Raw genomic sequence first — 16141 nt, 5'->3', positions numbered from 1 at the left:
GAGATACTCCACCCTGGCTCCAGTACCTGGATGGTTTGAAGGTTGATCTCTCCTCCCCCTTAAAATGCATTCTTATAATGTCAGTTGACAAAAAACCTGCTAGTAAAATAGTAAAAGGCTACACACCTCTTGCCAAGAGCAACTAATAGAAGACACTTTGCTGTCACAGCAATATACAGAAGCACCTGCATCTCGATGGAAGGATGAAACTCATCTCCCATCTAATCTATGTTATACTGCCTCACTGGAGCTGTTACCACACAGAAATTCCATTTTTGTCTTTGTCCCAAGTCTGGTTCCAAACCAGACCACAACAATAAACTGACCTCAGCCAGTCCCCCTACAATGCACCCAGACCATGTATACATATATATATATATATATATATATATATATATGTGTGTGTGTGTATATAACTTTAGATATGTTAGTTTTACTCACCACATTCAGTAGCATGATGATGCAAAAGTTGATGCACACTGCAGTCCCTGTAGTTGCAACCTGAGAGTTATTCCTGATTAAAGCCCACTTAAAGGCAGCAAAAGTGCTGACAGTCACAACACGGTAAATAACAATGCCAAAAACAGCAGCAATCACCACACAGATCTAAAGGAGAAAAAAAAGTCAGAGAGAAGAACCTGAAAACTTCCAATAGAACTGGAGTTAACTTCTCCCTGAAACTCCAAAACCCAAAACAATGAAATGAGAGACTTGAAAAATACATCCATTCTGATTCCAGAGAAAGGTTTCAACATGAATATTCTTCTTACTCTGGAGTCCTTTTTATTTTCCATAATGCAAAATATCTTTGAAATAATATTAAAATAATTTTTAGTTTTAAACATCTTCTTGAAAAGGTATCTCTTCCTTAGCATTAGTGTGGGAAACAGTGTTACCAGCTCTGGGAATTAGAAATTTTCCTTACATGCATGTTTCACGATGTGCAAAAGCTACTCTCAAACTGATGTCCCAGCTTGACGGTGTCGTATTTGCGATGGATTGTGTGCTTTGATGGACTTCACACTTACAGGAAAAAACATCTCCATTTGTAAGCACTGCCTTAACAACAACCGTGGCAAGCTACCCTAGTAAGCTGTTCCTTGCTACAGTTCTGGAAAGATTCTGTCTAGGGAAGGCAGCAAATTCAATTGCCCTTGTAATTTCTTCTCAGATGAGACTTTCAGAAAATGTGACAGTTATACTGTAAAAGCCATGCAGCTGAGCCAGGCTGCTAAATCACTTGATGTTCCATATGCAACAGTTGAGCACTAAATGACAACTGTTTTCCATCGTGACCAATTTATGTCACAGTTTAGAAAGCCACCTAAAGGACAAAACGTTGGAAATTAGCATGGGTGACTCACCTCATAGGAACTCTGGCATAGTACCCATTAGCTACCTTATTAGATAAGAAGGGAGAGTTTCTTCAGTAGAAGACATGATTATTTGCAAAAGATAGATGTATTCCAAGGTTATGCACAGACAACTTAAACCTATCAAAATTGAAGGATATCTAAGCTAATTGAATGGGCAAAATGATTTTGAAAACACTGAATGCTAATCAAGCTGTTTTCATATTTTATTATTTACTGAATTACAGAATCACAGAATCACAGAATCACAGAATGTTAGGGATTGGAAGGGACCTCGAAAGATCATCTAGTCCAATCCCCCTGCCGGAGCAGGATTGCCTAGACCATATCACACAGGAACGCGTCCAGGCGGGTTTTGAATGTCTCCAGAGAAGGAGACTCCACAACCTCTCTGGGCAGCCTGTTCCAGTGTTCAGTCACCCTCACCGTAAAGAAGTTTTTCCTCATATTTCAGTGGAACCTCCTGTGTTCCAGCTTGCACCCATTGCCCCTTGTCCTGTCACGGGATGTCACTGAGAAGAGCCTGGCTCCATCCTCATGACACTTGCCCTTTACATATTTATAAACATTAATGAGGTCACCCCTCAGTCTCCTCTAAGCTAAAGAGACCCAGCTCCCTCAGCCTCTCCTCATAAGGGAGATGTTCCACTCCCTTAATCATCTTCGTGGCTCTGCGCTGGACTCTCTCTAGCAGTTCCCTGTCCTTCTTGAACTGAGGGGCCCAGAACTGGACACAATATTCCAGATGCGGCCTCACCAGGGCAGAGTAGAGGGGGAGGAGAACCTCTCTCGACCTGCTAACCACACCCCTTCTAATACACCCCAGGATGCCATTGGCCTTCTTGGCCACAGGGGCACACTGCTGGCTCATGGTCATCCTGCTGTCCACTAGGAGCCCCAGGTCCCTTTCCCCTACGCTGGTCTCCAACAGGTCTATTTGACTAATTGACTGACATAATCCCAGTGCAGATGAAAAAGTTAATTGTGTGTCAATGTGAACGGCTAGTTTATTAGATTCTCTGCTACCACATTGGCAGCACATAGAAACATTACAAAGTTACTGAGCTAGAGGACTGCCTCTGGATTCCCTGCATAGTGTTGAGGGGAAGAAGGACCACTTTCCTTTGTTAACAGGGAATTAATAACCCTGTTCAAGCTGTATTAGTAACTGCACTGTGAAAGCTAATACTGTGAAATTTTGAGAACTGCTCTAACTTGAAGTTTTGATAAATGTATATCTCCTGTACTTAAAGCTATAATTTTTAAGGAATATTTTTACCTAAATGGAGGAAAATTCAGAGTTTTTCTAACTCGTTGAAAGCTCACGCTATTTCAGCAATAAAAAATATTTTCAGTGAAAATAACCCTTATCCTGTTTCAAGGGCTGTTATAGGGACAATTTGTGGTGCATGCAATTCAGAGCAAGGCTACTCTCTCTGACACTTTGAGCAAGATCTATCACTAGGCTAAGCAGATTAATGACTGCCTTTGCAAAGGGTAGGAAGTGAAAAATGTCCCCCCTTCAATAAAAAAAAATGTAGGGAAAATGCAAAATGTTGCAGGTATACAAGCAATTCTGAGCAGAGACTGCAGTCCTGAGCAGAGGTAAGTGTCTTCAAGGGCTGAGTCAAACAGTACGTTGGCTCCTCATGCCCAGTGTTTCTCTGTGTATCTCTGTCCATCCACCTGACATACCAGAGTACAGTTCATCTCAATAATGCTTTTGCCTTTCTTGTCCAAGATTGCTTTGGAAAGTTTTGAAGCCATCAGTTTCTTACAAGCCCTCTACCCTATCCCTCCCATCTCATTCAAACACAAAGTTGCTGGGCTAGCTCACCCACCTGGCTCTCCACATCTCTTGAAGTTATACACATATATCATTTTCCAGCCTGTGGGAAAAGTCCTAGTAAATTCCACAAGGGTCTGAGTTGATGCCAGCTGTGTTTTCAAGATAATCCTACCACTGCTGTTATGTGAATAACAGTAAATAACAGATCCAGTGAAGTTGGAGGATAGGCCTTTTCAGCAGAAATGCACACGGCTCTCTGTTAGGAGAGATTTTGCTGCTGCATTTAGTTTTGCAGTTTGGAAGTGGGGAGAGGTGCCTCATTTTAGGCAAGGAACATTGGTTTCTCCATTTCAATTGCACTAGGAGTATGAACCCTCTTTCCTTACCTCCTCAATACATTGAAAAACTAGGAGATACTAACATCATGAAGCACTCTAGGCAGCTTAGTTTCTCTGTAGAGTTTACAAAGAACAACTGCCTCTTCTATGACATCTCTCCCCATCACTCTGCGCTGTCTACACAAGGAAGCAAGGAAATCAGTGAGCTAATTCAGTGAGCTGAATTTGGTACCTGAATGTGATATTGTTATTATTCCAGTGTATGTGTCACTACATATAGCCTTATGTATATAGCCTTGAAGGAAAGACTTAACTATCTGTGAGACTCAGTGATGAGGAAATCAGTGTAGGACTTTACAGAAACTCAGGCTATTTGCTGTATACAGATTTTCAGCCTGCAGTAAACACACTAGAGCTCATTTCACTTTCAAGTAGTCATATCCAATATCTCCCTAGTCTTTTAGCAGAGATAATGTTATTTTGAATTTTTTCAACTGGTAAATAAATAGAAGTTCTCAAACCATAAAAAATATTCCAGATGCAGAAACAATGAGTCTGCTGCATTTATCTGCAAATGCTTGATAAGGCTCTGGCTTCCCGGATATGGGGTTCATTCGTTCTTTCTTGGAGTACTTGGCTTCAAACTGCGGACGAATTTCCTCCTAAAGAACAGACAGACAATGTTCACATACAGCACAGCTAGGAAAGATTCTGTAGGAAACTTCAGATCTTTTATCAAATCACTGTTATTGGGAAGTACATCTTTGAATTCAACAGCTGGCACAGCTACTATAAAAGCTGAGCTGGGAAATCAGGTCTGCTTCATGAGAATTAGAATAAATCACTGCACCCATAAAACCATATTGGAAGTATTTAGCAAACTCCCCAATTAGCTACTCCTCTAAACAATGCTCTTTCAAACTATATGGCTGTAAGCCAAATCATTTTAAGGTTGATACCACAGAGTTTTCCAGCCTGGTATTATCCTATTGATACTGCAATTCTACAACAAAGTAAAAAGAAAAAAATAAACCCAACTTTTTCCAAACCCAGTTGCTGTTTGCTAGGTAATTGGTTACCTTCCCATTATCAGCAAAAGTTTCTTAGCATTTGAAGAAGGAGCCATGCCATCTAATACTGCTCAATTCCTTCCTAACTTGGACAATCTTATTAGCAGGAACAGCTTTCAGCAGCAGAAATGTTAATTCCTTCTTTGCCATAAAAACTCTCTTCTGAAATGAAACCTGGGGATTTCTTGGATAGAGGCTTGGTTACATCTGTTTACAGCCTTGTTGGAAGACAGGGTTCACCCTTAGTTCAGGCAAGACCTCATGGTTTTTGGCTGCAGTAGGGCTACCCCACTGCCCTGCCATCCAGGAAGTTTACCAACAGCTGTGTGTCCTGTGCCACCTCATCCAAGTCTGACATCAGGGATGCTGTCAGAGAAAAGAGAAAGCACCAGGCTGTGAAGATGGACTCTCACAGCTGCTGGCAGTCCTTATATATTAGATCAAGTTTTACAAAGTTCTGATGCACGCTGCAGAACTGGCCCATGGTACAGCTGGCTGCAAGGGAGCACAAAGGCAGCTATGGACTGTCTTTGCAGCTTTTCCACCAGGCCTCTGCTGTGCATTTCTTTGTAACAGCCAAGAACTCAGCTTACCAATTTCGTTCACTTCCAACCCTTCAGCTGCATTTAATTGAACTTCGACTGACTGAAAGTTGTAAATGACCAGACCTTAAATGACTGCATTGAAATAGGTATATCTTAACTGTTTATACAAGTCTTCAGAATGTGAATAAAAATAAGTTATCCTAAAATCCTACATACTTTATATAAAATTCCCTTGGGAAATAAAAAAAAATCATGTCTCATTCTCATTCTCTCAAATTTTGAAGGCATGTTCTTAATACAGTTAATTTCTAAATTCAAGCAGCAACCTGGTAACATGGTATTAAAAAAAGTCAAGAGGCATGCATGCTCAGCTGCAATGCCTGTGTAATTAATTATGTGCTTGAGGGAACCAGCCCTACATTAGCTATATACAAAGGCTAAGCATGTTTCTGTGGAGGCAAGGTAACACCTTGCTCTTATTCTACCTTGCTCAAGCTGTTCCTGCCATGTCAGGGCTGAAGACTGCTGAGGAGATCACAATCTAGCAAGAGAAACAATGCAAGTAATATTCCTGCATGCCAAGGGCAGGAAGTGAACAGTACTGTATCTGTCTGAGGTTAATGGTATAAAGAAAGTGACACTGAAGAAAAAGAAAAAAGTATGCTGTAAATAGCGACAGAAACCATATTTCAGCTGGGAGTGCCAGGAACTCTGTGCAGTTGGTTTCTTGTTGCCCACCCAGCCAAGATCCAGTTACTCTCCAGTCTTCCACCTTGCACCTCATTTACAAGAAAAGCGAATCCAGATATGCAGGGTTGAAAGAGCCAGAACACATTCAACCCGTGTCGCCAGGTTCAAGGACCTGGACACTGCAAGGGCTGTGGCATGCCTTCCTTCGGTGAAAATCTAAAGTGGTGAGGAATTCACAAGGTTGAACATCTGAACAGATTTAATTCTCCTTTCCATCGTCTTCATTGTTTCAATTCTTTGTCTCTTCATTTAGAACAAAAAAGTGATAAAGAAGTGATAGGAAGCCTTATAAATGTTTTTTTTTTCAATCTACTGTTGGTAAGAATTAATGAATTTCCCTCTGTAGCAAAACCTTATTTTTCAATTTGACAATCAAAATTAAACCAAGCAAAAGCTAGACATGGCAGATAATGTTAATAAAAATAACAATCTTCATTAACAAAAGCTGGTGAATTAAAATGGTAATTCGAACTCTTTAATTGATTTATTTGAAATACTAATAAATTAAATCAGCTGATTTTGTCCAGTGATAACTGAATGGAATGTAGAGAGGAAATTTAATTAGCAGTGATTTTATTAGAAAGCGGCACTTTTAGGAGTAGTAAAATTTTCACCTTATGGAGACAAAATTCTCACTGACATCTACAACTTCATGATCAAACACCATAGGATGTTTCTTTTTCAATCTACATAAAACAGACTGTTCTCCTTCCTTCCCACTTCTCAAACATGGATCATTCAAATTCTTTACTCACAGGAGAAACCATACTGATTTCTGGAGTATCAAATATGGATTAGTGTGCACTGCCTTACTCCAGATCTTTGTATAGTGCCTTAGGCCGTATCTTTCTGCACTAGAAGAGCTACTCTAAATTTCTTTGTGAAATATATCCTTTTCTTTCAGGAGGTGTCTGAGTCCTTCAACAGGTGAATTCTTGCAGGAATTCTATCCTTCCCAGTCCAAAGATATATTGTCCTCTATAGCCCAGATGTAGAAAATGGATTTGTAAAAGACTGAAAATCTGAATCTTGATCACTGGGACAATGAGAGCACACCCAAAAGTAAGTCTCCTTGCAAAGCCTGTCATTTGCAGGTCATCCTGCTTGCAGCTAAAGGCAATGGCAAAGTGAAGAGGTGGACTTCAACAGGGAAATGATCTCAACACTTTTTCACCTGGGACAGTTGCTTCAAAACTGTGACCGTCTCAGGGCCAAAGTCCTGCAAAGACCCCAGTGCCAAGGGGTCGATACTCAAGAAGAGGAAGCAGTGGTCTGTAGAGCTGACCTTAAAGCAAGGGCATGCTTAGGTTGCACAGTAGGTATGAGCACTGGCAGCTGTAGCATCTTCAGAGAAGACACCTCTGGGAGGCAATCAGCTCCCACTCTTTGGATCTCACTGAAAGCTGAACAAAGGAGGAACTGATGCCTCAAATGCCAGTAAGATACTCATAACTCTGATGACTGGTCACATAAATCTTTGAGAAGCAGCCATTTGAGTTCCTATCAGCATCTTTAACCTCTAATTTGAGAGAGAACTTTACCATCTGGCACACTGCTACCTCCTGCTGTAGAGACTTATAAAACTCCCTCTAGAACTGTAAGAAGGTGCAGTGAATAGCTCTGGAGCAGGTACACTCACCACTTCCCCAGGGCACCTGACTGAGGTCTTGTTGACAGAGCTCATTGGAAAAAGCCTGGTGTGAGAATAAAAGACCATCTGACCATCAGCAGGGAGCAGGTATCCTCTGAAAATTACCAACATATGTATGTCATCCTGCAGGCCAAACTGAACTAATCTGCCAGTGGAACATGAGCATCTCTGATAAAACATAATGTTATTTGATAGACATCATAAACACATTATATTTCTATGAGGATAGTTTCAACTACCAAAAGCTCTTGCAAGCTTTCTGACTGGAAGAGGAAAAATCTAGCAACTTTACTCTCTTCTGTCTTTTCAGTGTTTATTCCAGCTAAAGGCTTAGTTGCACAGGCATAGTAATGCTCTTTCAAAAAAAGCTTAAAAAGCAGAGAAAGGATCTTCCATGGGAATGCTTTACTCCAGGCTCTGGAAGATGACATGCACTTTCAGTAGTAGCAGCAAGGCTGTAGGAAGAGTTTAGGCATGTGCATAAAGAGGAGAGGGAAACAGAATGGGAAGTGGTCCTGAATGGGCCTGGAGCTGTTGTGCTCACACCTGAGCAAAAGACTTCTCCAAGCATTACTACAGCAGCCAGAAATCACTTAGTATTATTACATGGAAAGGAAAAAAAAAACAAATTGAAGCATCACTTAAGGACAGCCTTACCAGGAAATTAAATATTTGTCAATGAACTGATTGTAGAATATTCAGGTGGATGGCTTTATAAATCAACATAATCCCAAATCCAGGTAGGTTAAATGGTGAAAGATGCAGATATATAAAATCCCATACTATAAACATCTGCAAGACCAGGCTTCCTGGAAAAAACATAAAAAGGGCCTCATACTGTACTTGCTTGTGTATTTTGCTAGCTTAAAAGCCCCTTCTCATTCTGGGGACACTGAGCTGTAATCCTTACTTGCAATTTGGTACATCCATCTTCTGCCTTAGCTGTCAGCAGCAGCAGTGGCTTTTTTGCAACTAGCCATGAGGAGACATAATCACTGCAGTTCAATCCTGATCAATATCTGAACCTCAGACAGGACTATCTCAGTGTGGTCTCTCTGTGGCTCGTTAGCATTGGCAAGAGCAGACTGCTAATCTCAGCAGAGTTAAATCAGTATTTTTCTGAATTTTCTAACAATAGTCCTGAAGTATTACCAAGAATTGACAGCATAAGTGCACAAATAATAATGTTTCTGTTGCTATAAAGAAACCAATTTCCAGTTGTGTAAGTTATTTCATTTTATGCTCTCAGATTATTTTCTTAGTCATTAAGCATTTAAAAAAAAATTCTACCAGCAAATGAGCAATTGTACCATTTCATGGCCTCATTGAACTACATTGCCTCATAGAGACAAAACCCCCATAACTCAGAAGTCTGTTTCTCTGCTGGCAAGATTAATGAAAAAGAAATTCTTCCACAGAGGCAGCAATATAGAAGTTTTCAGCTGCATTGAGACCACTACAGCAGGCTCTTACTGTCCCCCCAAGAGCTTCAGGACAGTCTCTGGAGAGCAAGGAGAGCAGACACTGTGGACGCCTGTATGTCCAAATACCACTCAAGAAGCACTTTTTCTGCCACACCCACTGAATCTTGCTTGTCTGCTGCATAATAAAACCTGCTACTTCCACTTAGACCTCAGCTCTCCGTCCCAAGACCATGTTGTTTCTTTCTGGTAACCACCACAGAAAAAGGTTAAGGCTATTTTTGACTGTTTAGTTTCCCCCCTAAGGGGATTATCTCTATCAACAGAGAATGAATTAAGTCCTCCGAGTTGGTTATCTCCCTCAGTCTCTCCACAGCACTGTATACTTCAGTAACCAGCATCTGAACGTTCAGAAGCTGGTACAAGCCTCACAAGGCTTTCTCTCTGTCAGTGTTCTTAGTGACTATCTAAAACAATAGATATAAACCCATTTGCCAAAATTCATGGTACTCTGGGCTGTCAAGAACTTCTTTGGATTCAAAAGCAAAATTTGTTAGCTCTCCCCAAAGTGCATTTTTTTCCTGAAATCTCCCACAAGTACAGTCACTGATATGTTGAAATTAATTTAGATTTACATAGGTGTAAAAAGAAAGGACAGTTTAGCCTGGGGAAAGTTTCTTCACATTCCAGAGGAAACATCTAAGGAGAAAAATGCTTATTTCCTAGTTTATGAAGATTTGAATAATGAATCGAAAATAAATCCAAAAGAAAAACATGCTTACATTTTTAACCAAATCTTTTTGTATTAAAGATTAAGGAGTCCTTTTTTTTTTTTATACAAACCTCTTCTTCTTCCCAGTCTATCAAGTCCCAGTCATAAGCAATTACTGCTCGCCTTCTTTTCCAAAACTCCAGAAAAACAGTTGCTGGAACAAATAGAAAAAAAATACAAAATTGTTTTTAAGTCAAGAAAATGTTAGCTACTGTCACAGAACTGTTGAATGAAGCTGTTACATTATTTTAATTTCTTTGCATAAACGGGTTCCTTTGAACAGCAAATCATGTTGATGATCAAAACTGCTTTCAAAAAGCGTTTCTTTCTAAGGATTTCTTTGCTTGCTTCAAGTATGATTGAGGCTTTAGAGATTTCATTTAGTGCTAAATGAGAATGTTTAATTTCTAACCAACCAAGGGAAGACTGTCAAAGAATAAAATTGTTCAGTGAGTCATCACTACTAGATATAGCAGATTTCTGATGAAACTAAAGGTTTCTTGGGGCTATTGTAGATAAAGCAGTAACTTACCTTCTTTGAAGACCATTTACCATACACAGAAACCGGAGTTTACATCTTTCTAATTCGGACCATTTCTTTTACACTACATGAGTGTGTATACATGGTGTGGCGTTAACATCTGACAATTAAACATTCTGTGCTGTATAGCTGTTATTGACAGAGCTCAAGATAGCTTAATATGCCTGTACATGACTATGTGTCCACTTTATGATGGAAAGAACAATCAAGGAAGCACTCAGTCATAAAACAGAATGTTCACATTCTGGAGATTAATGCTGAACCTGTTTATGGTTACAGTTTTTTAAAATTTGTTTTGTTAAAAGAATGTAGAAGCTGCCTAAAGCTAACACAAATCAATGGAAAGGCTTCCTCTCCCACTGTGAGGCTTGGCTCTTCCCTTTATTGCTCACTGAAAAGCATCAGGCTGATAACCACAGAGAACATAAACCTCTTTGTTCATGAGCTAGCACAGTATCAGCTGTAACAGTGTCACAATAGCCTGGTAATATGTTCCACATGCAGTCCTAAAAGGATCTCCTTAACGGACTATCTGCCCTACTGCAGTATATTGATAATGACGTGACATGATACTAAGCACTGGTGTAAGTTCGGTGAAAGTGAATTTTTAGCCAGTAAGAATTATTATATTTTAATGTATTAGCAAATGCAGCTATGATATACTTAGACAATGAACACTGCAAGCAGATAAGGTAAGATATCAAAAGTGTGTTTAAGGAAGCAGCTATTTGGTTTGAAAGCATTTTCATATATCACGTTGTCCTTTTTCTGAAAGCTGGAGTTATGTTATGCCAGTTAAACAGCTACTTTGATTTAATCTAATAAAGACAGTCAATTCAACCTCCTGATACTAATGTTTCTATGACTTTTTTTAATAATTGCAGTATGATTGGTTGGGATCAGCAAAACTAGTAAGTACTAATAAGTCTCCACTGCTGATGAACCACAACATTGTTCATTCTCTCACTTGTTTTCCGGTGGAGCTGCTTCTCTTCTATCAGCTCATATTGAATTATTTTGTACAGGCTAAACAAGTAGCCCTGCACCTTTTGGAGACCTGGAAGAAATAAGCTTGATTGATAACTACCTCTCTGTTTCCATTCCAAAAAGCAGCTGTAAGCAGGACTCCAGTGGGCGCATGAGTTCACAGCCATGAACCTCTCAGATATATCTGTACTGAACTGTCCGTACTTCTTTTCTTTCTTGTTTTGCACACAACTGGAGTGAGGAATCTATACATATTATATTTAGTACATTTAGCACCTGTCAAAGTAAGCATGTGCAGTTCCTGAAGCTTCTTTAGAAAGCTATTTTCAAATCATTAAGTAGCAAATAGGATGATCTGCACAGCGCTGTTTTAGCTTTTACTGTGCAACACTTTTCTCCCTCTATCCAGGTCAGTATGCACTTTTCCCTTGCTAGATATTTTAAAATGTGCTATAAATAACCTTCTTTGATTGATTCACTCTACTACTGAGGTCTTCTAAAAAGTACTGCATTTTGATATTTCTCTGCTTCTTTTCTAGTCAAGTAATCACTAACATCCTATATCACACTTCAGCATTCTTTTCTGACTTTGACAGCTCAACAGGACAGAGTTGTACTTACTGTTCTCCCATTTTCCAATTGGTATGTTTAAACCAGATGCTGGAAATTCTGCAAAAGTCCTGCTTGGAATTTTGAATTTCTCATTGGCCTTAACTCCCAGGTTTTTTGCTAGCTTTTTCTATACTATGCTTTCCCTGCTTCAGAGCTCAACCTTGCAGCTCAGTCCTCAACATCCATTTGTACAAAACAGCTCTCTTAACATCATTTCCTCAGATGCTTTTGAAACAAGTTGTGATCTCATCTAGTGATGCAAATGGCCTCTCACAGCAGATAGCTTAATCCTGACCTTCTCTCAGAAATCCTCTCCCTGTTGTATTTCAGAACACCATCCTGACACACATTCATCCTGACTTCTGGAATGTGTTCTATATACCAGGAATATTGCTGAAGAACCTCCTTACATTCTGTCTCCTCAGAGAGCAGATCAATATGAATGTCTTATGCTACAGGCAAGGTCTGTAGAAAAGTAATATATTTTATTAGACCAACTGATATATTTAGAAAAAATGTTTTATGTTGGTATTTCTTAGTGCTTGAACAAAGTGTTAAATTCTTCATGCCAGGCCTTTTTTCCCCTCCCAACTTTGCCTTTCAGCAAGTGTTCTAAAGCTACTTCCTTTATCAAAGGAAACATGCTTCTAGGTAGACAAGAAAAAATTTTAAAAAGGACTAGTCTTGTGTCACTTAGTCCCCCAAAGACATGCAGAGACAGAGAAACTACCATCAGCCCACCTTGTCTCTAGCAAAGCATTAGAAATGATAAATAGCTGGACTCTCCTGTTGGACAGTTGCAGAACTTTGCTACTGAGCTTCAGAAAACATCTAGACAGTGACATCTTTGCACTAGCTTTCCCCAGTACTTCAATTGGACAAGCAAAAGCTACAGTTTGATCTGGCTTTACGGCAGTATGCTGAGAGTCAATTGATTATCAAATTTACCTCGATTTTTTTCTGAGAATGACTTTTTTCTGCACTTTAAATGTCAACATTTATTTGGAATGAACATCTTTCATTTCCTGTCCTTGGTAAGAATTCAGTTCAGATCGTAAGAAGAGAGGAGTTTTCCTAGAAATGGGACCTACCTTTTCATCAAGCTCGACATATCTCAAGGCATACATAAAGGGCAAACTGTAGGTGTTTCCCTCTAGCACAGAAACACAAAAAATGCTATTGCTCCTCTCTTTCTGAAAGCTTTGAACATCTGAAAAATATCATCAAGGCTATAGATTCTCAAAAGGAAAAATTCTTTTCCAGCTTCTGAGATGATGACATCTCAGTGAGCATCAACGACCATCTGTTCACCAATAAAAAAGTATTAGTGTTTATAGGGACTTACTGTTTCCTATAAACAACAGAGATTTATAGTTTTGATCCTTTTGAAAGGGTTTTTCCTCTCAACAGAAGCTTCAATACAGAAAAACTTACACAAACTACCAGTGAATTCCTTCAGTGTACTGAAGGCAGACTACCTTTTGTCCTTTGCTACATCAATTTAAAATGAAAGCTGTGTTAAGTCTCATGTCTTTTGGATGTACCTTAGTAAGTATAATTTTTCTTTCCTATTTTATCAATTACTTCTTATATAGAACTTTGCTTAAACAAGGCAGAAATACAATAAGTGAGGTGATAAGTCAATATATTTTTTGAAGTGTGTTTCTATTCCAGTATCTCCTGGTACACTTGACAATTCCAGCCTTACTTTGACAGGACCCACTTTTCCAACAATTAAGCATTACAAAAGATGGGTCCCTGTGCTTCAGAGTCCTACAGCTAGGCTCATTGCTGCTCCACAAATCAAGCAGCCCATACTGATATTTGTCATGGTAATTCCTCTCTCTAGCCTGACCACAGCAGTTTGCACATCAGTTGGAGAAGCATTTTAATTCTATTAAAAAAGTGAGCAACCCACTTTGTCCATCAATTAAAGATACACTTTAGAGTAAAAGGAGGAAACCACCATACAGACCACCTCTTCATGGAAAGCCCAACCTGACCATGCCTGGTTTCGAAAAACCCAAGCAAACGGCTCAGGCTTCTCCCTCAAGATGGGAGTTCACTAATGGATCTAAAGACAGTGAAGAAGATACTTTAGATAATAAGACAGTGGCTAAGCTCAGGCTAAAGAAGTAACACAATTCTAGCTGCCTTTTTTGCTTTCGTTCTCTTTTTTTTTGAAAGCACTGCCATCATTATTTTATATGCTATTGTCTGTCAAACTGGATCATCTAGAAGGTTGAACTTTTCACAGCCAATTTGTCATGCACTTGCCAGTTGTTTCATGCTGGCAGAAAAAACATTTCCACAATCAAACTGCTATCATTGTTTCTTCTCTTCCCCTGTGAATTACTGAGATGATGGTAGTGCCTGCAGCTGCCAATAGGCCTACTGCAGACTGAAAATCCATTTAAGAGGTGGTAAGCCAACTCATAAATACAGTACCAGAAAATCCCTGGGAAGTGTGTCTTTCCTTGTTCTAATGCTGCTTTAGCCCTAGCTGTGTGGAAAATATTTCCACAATCTCACTGTTGTCTCAGCAAAGTCTTATCTAAGAAACTACACTTTGGGTGGAGTCACAGGATCACCCCATTCCCCAAGCCATTACCCAAGCTCACAACCTCCTTCCTGTTGCTGCCCCTACATCCCTCTTGGTGGCATGCTCACAATCACGGTGTAAACCAACAAAAGTGGTGGGGAAAGCTCTCACCCCAGCCGCTGTCCTATAGTCTCTTCTCCACTAGACAAATCATCCAGAGGACAGCATTTATTATGTTTTTTTCTTACCTTTCTCTGGGCTTAGGTGCTGGAGATGCATGGATGGGCAGTGCATTTCCTAGTCCTGGCAGGCTGGTGGGGAGATATCCTTGGAAGGAATCGGGTCTAGGAGTCTGAGAGCAGTGCTGAAGGAGGGGGACGAAGGAGGTGCTAACCAAAGTGAAGTGCAGCTCCTGTCAACTAGGGACAGGAAAGAGAGAGGACCTACAACATTTTGTAGGCAGGCATGCTCAGCCTGCTCAGCCTTCTCCCAGGCAGCGACCACAAGGCAGGACCAGGCATGGTTACCTGAGCGAGGGACTCCCCTTACCTAGAGCTGCTTTTCCTACAGCCCTGGTTCTGAGCAGTGCTAAGACACAGGTCCAATGCTATGAGCACAGCTGTTTCCTGAAAGCAGTGTTACTGTTAAGGAGGAACAAACGCACTGGTATAAAAGCTGCACTCCAAAGACATGCTCACCAGCAGTTAGAAACAGTGACGTAAATGTTCAACAATGTTAACCCATCAATTTTCCTAGCTGAGATGGAAGTCCCTGCCTCTAAACTGTCTTGGAAACTCTCAACTTCAGTGAGCACGTAGAGAGGTTGGAAAAGCTGAGTAAACATCTAAAAAAATCTTTAAGGCTTAGAAATTTTTGGTGATTCTCAGCTGTGGTGTAGCTCTAAACCAAAGCTGAAATACCAAAGAGAAAAACAAAATCTATACGATCTGTGGATTTTTTCCTTAATGTAATTTGTGATAGTTTAATACCATTACTATTACACAAAATGGCATGAATAAGCTTGATTGGTATGTGACCTAATTTAATTAGTTAACTAAGACAAAACCATAGTTTTGGGGGAAGGAACTGAGACAGAGTGGTAGGCTAATCTATGTTGTCCTGATGGCTCTGATGTTGCCTCCTGGATATATCTTGTGGCTCAGTAAAGAGATTTGAGTTTAAAATGGAGACTATAAGAATTACTTGGACACCTTTCCAAAGCAGTTGGAGATGTGTGAATAAGAAGAGGAGAACAATGGCTAAATCAGGATTGCTCAAGCACACGTTGCTGTGAGATGGATGCCATTTTTGAGGCACCTCATTGAACCATTTTCTAAAGTGTTAACCTTCTCTCAGAATGGCATCGTAGCAGCTAAGATCCTGGGCATGCTCAGGGCCTGTTTGGAGGACTTTCTGTGCTGCCAGAAATTATTGTTTCCTCTTGCCTTCAATTCTGCCTACAAGACCACAGTAGGAAAAATAGTTGAGCCAAAACCAGAACTATCGTATGGGCAAAATTCAGCCTCCATGGCAAGAGTTAGACCACTCTTGGATCAACTGATCAGTCAACTAAATCTTCCATTTATTTAATCAGAGTTTTGCTTTAATTACAACCAGCTTACATGTATTTCAGCTTTACTGCCTTTCAGCAAGGTGGGAAAAAGAGAACATTAATTCATTTTGGTACGGACACTAAACTGAACTGCCCTAAGCTAAGAGAAGCCCTGAACAGTAACAGAGAAAAGGCCTC

At 40.0% G+C, this 16141-nt stretch overlaps 1 protein-coding gene across 1 annotated transcript in view; it reads right to left on the bottom strand.

Annotated features, from left to right (window-relative positions):
- Nucleotides 1-16141, bottom strand: part of ANO4 (anoctamin 4) — a 232506-nt gene that overhangs the window by 24237 nt on the left and 192128 nt on the right. Inside the window, exons 17-19 of the mRNA XM_068401169.1 lie at nucleotides 9781-9863; nucleotides 4022-4162; nucleotides 442-606 (exon numbers count right to left, since the gene is read on the bottom strand). Of these exons, the coding sequence (XP_068257270.1) occupies nucleotides 442-606; nucleotides 4022-4162; nucleotides 9781-9863 (389 nt within the window). The remainder of the gene's footprint in view (nucleotides 1-441; nucleotides 607-4021; nucleotides 4163-9780; nucleotides 9864-16141) is intronic.

Source organism: Nyctibius grandis, chromosome 5 (genome assembly GCF_013368605.1).
Source record: "Nyctibius grandis isolate bNycGra1 chromosome 5, bNycGra1.pri, whole genome shotgun sequence".
Taxonomy (NCBI): domain Eukaryota; kingdom Metazoa; phylum Chordata; class Aves; order Nyctibiiformes; family Nyctibiidae; genus Nyctibius; species Nyctibius grandis.
Note: the sequence above shows the minus strand (reverse complement) of the source record. Positions and strands in the feature narration are given on the sequence as shown.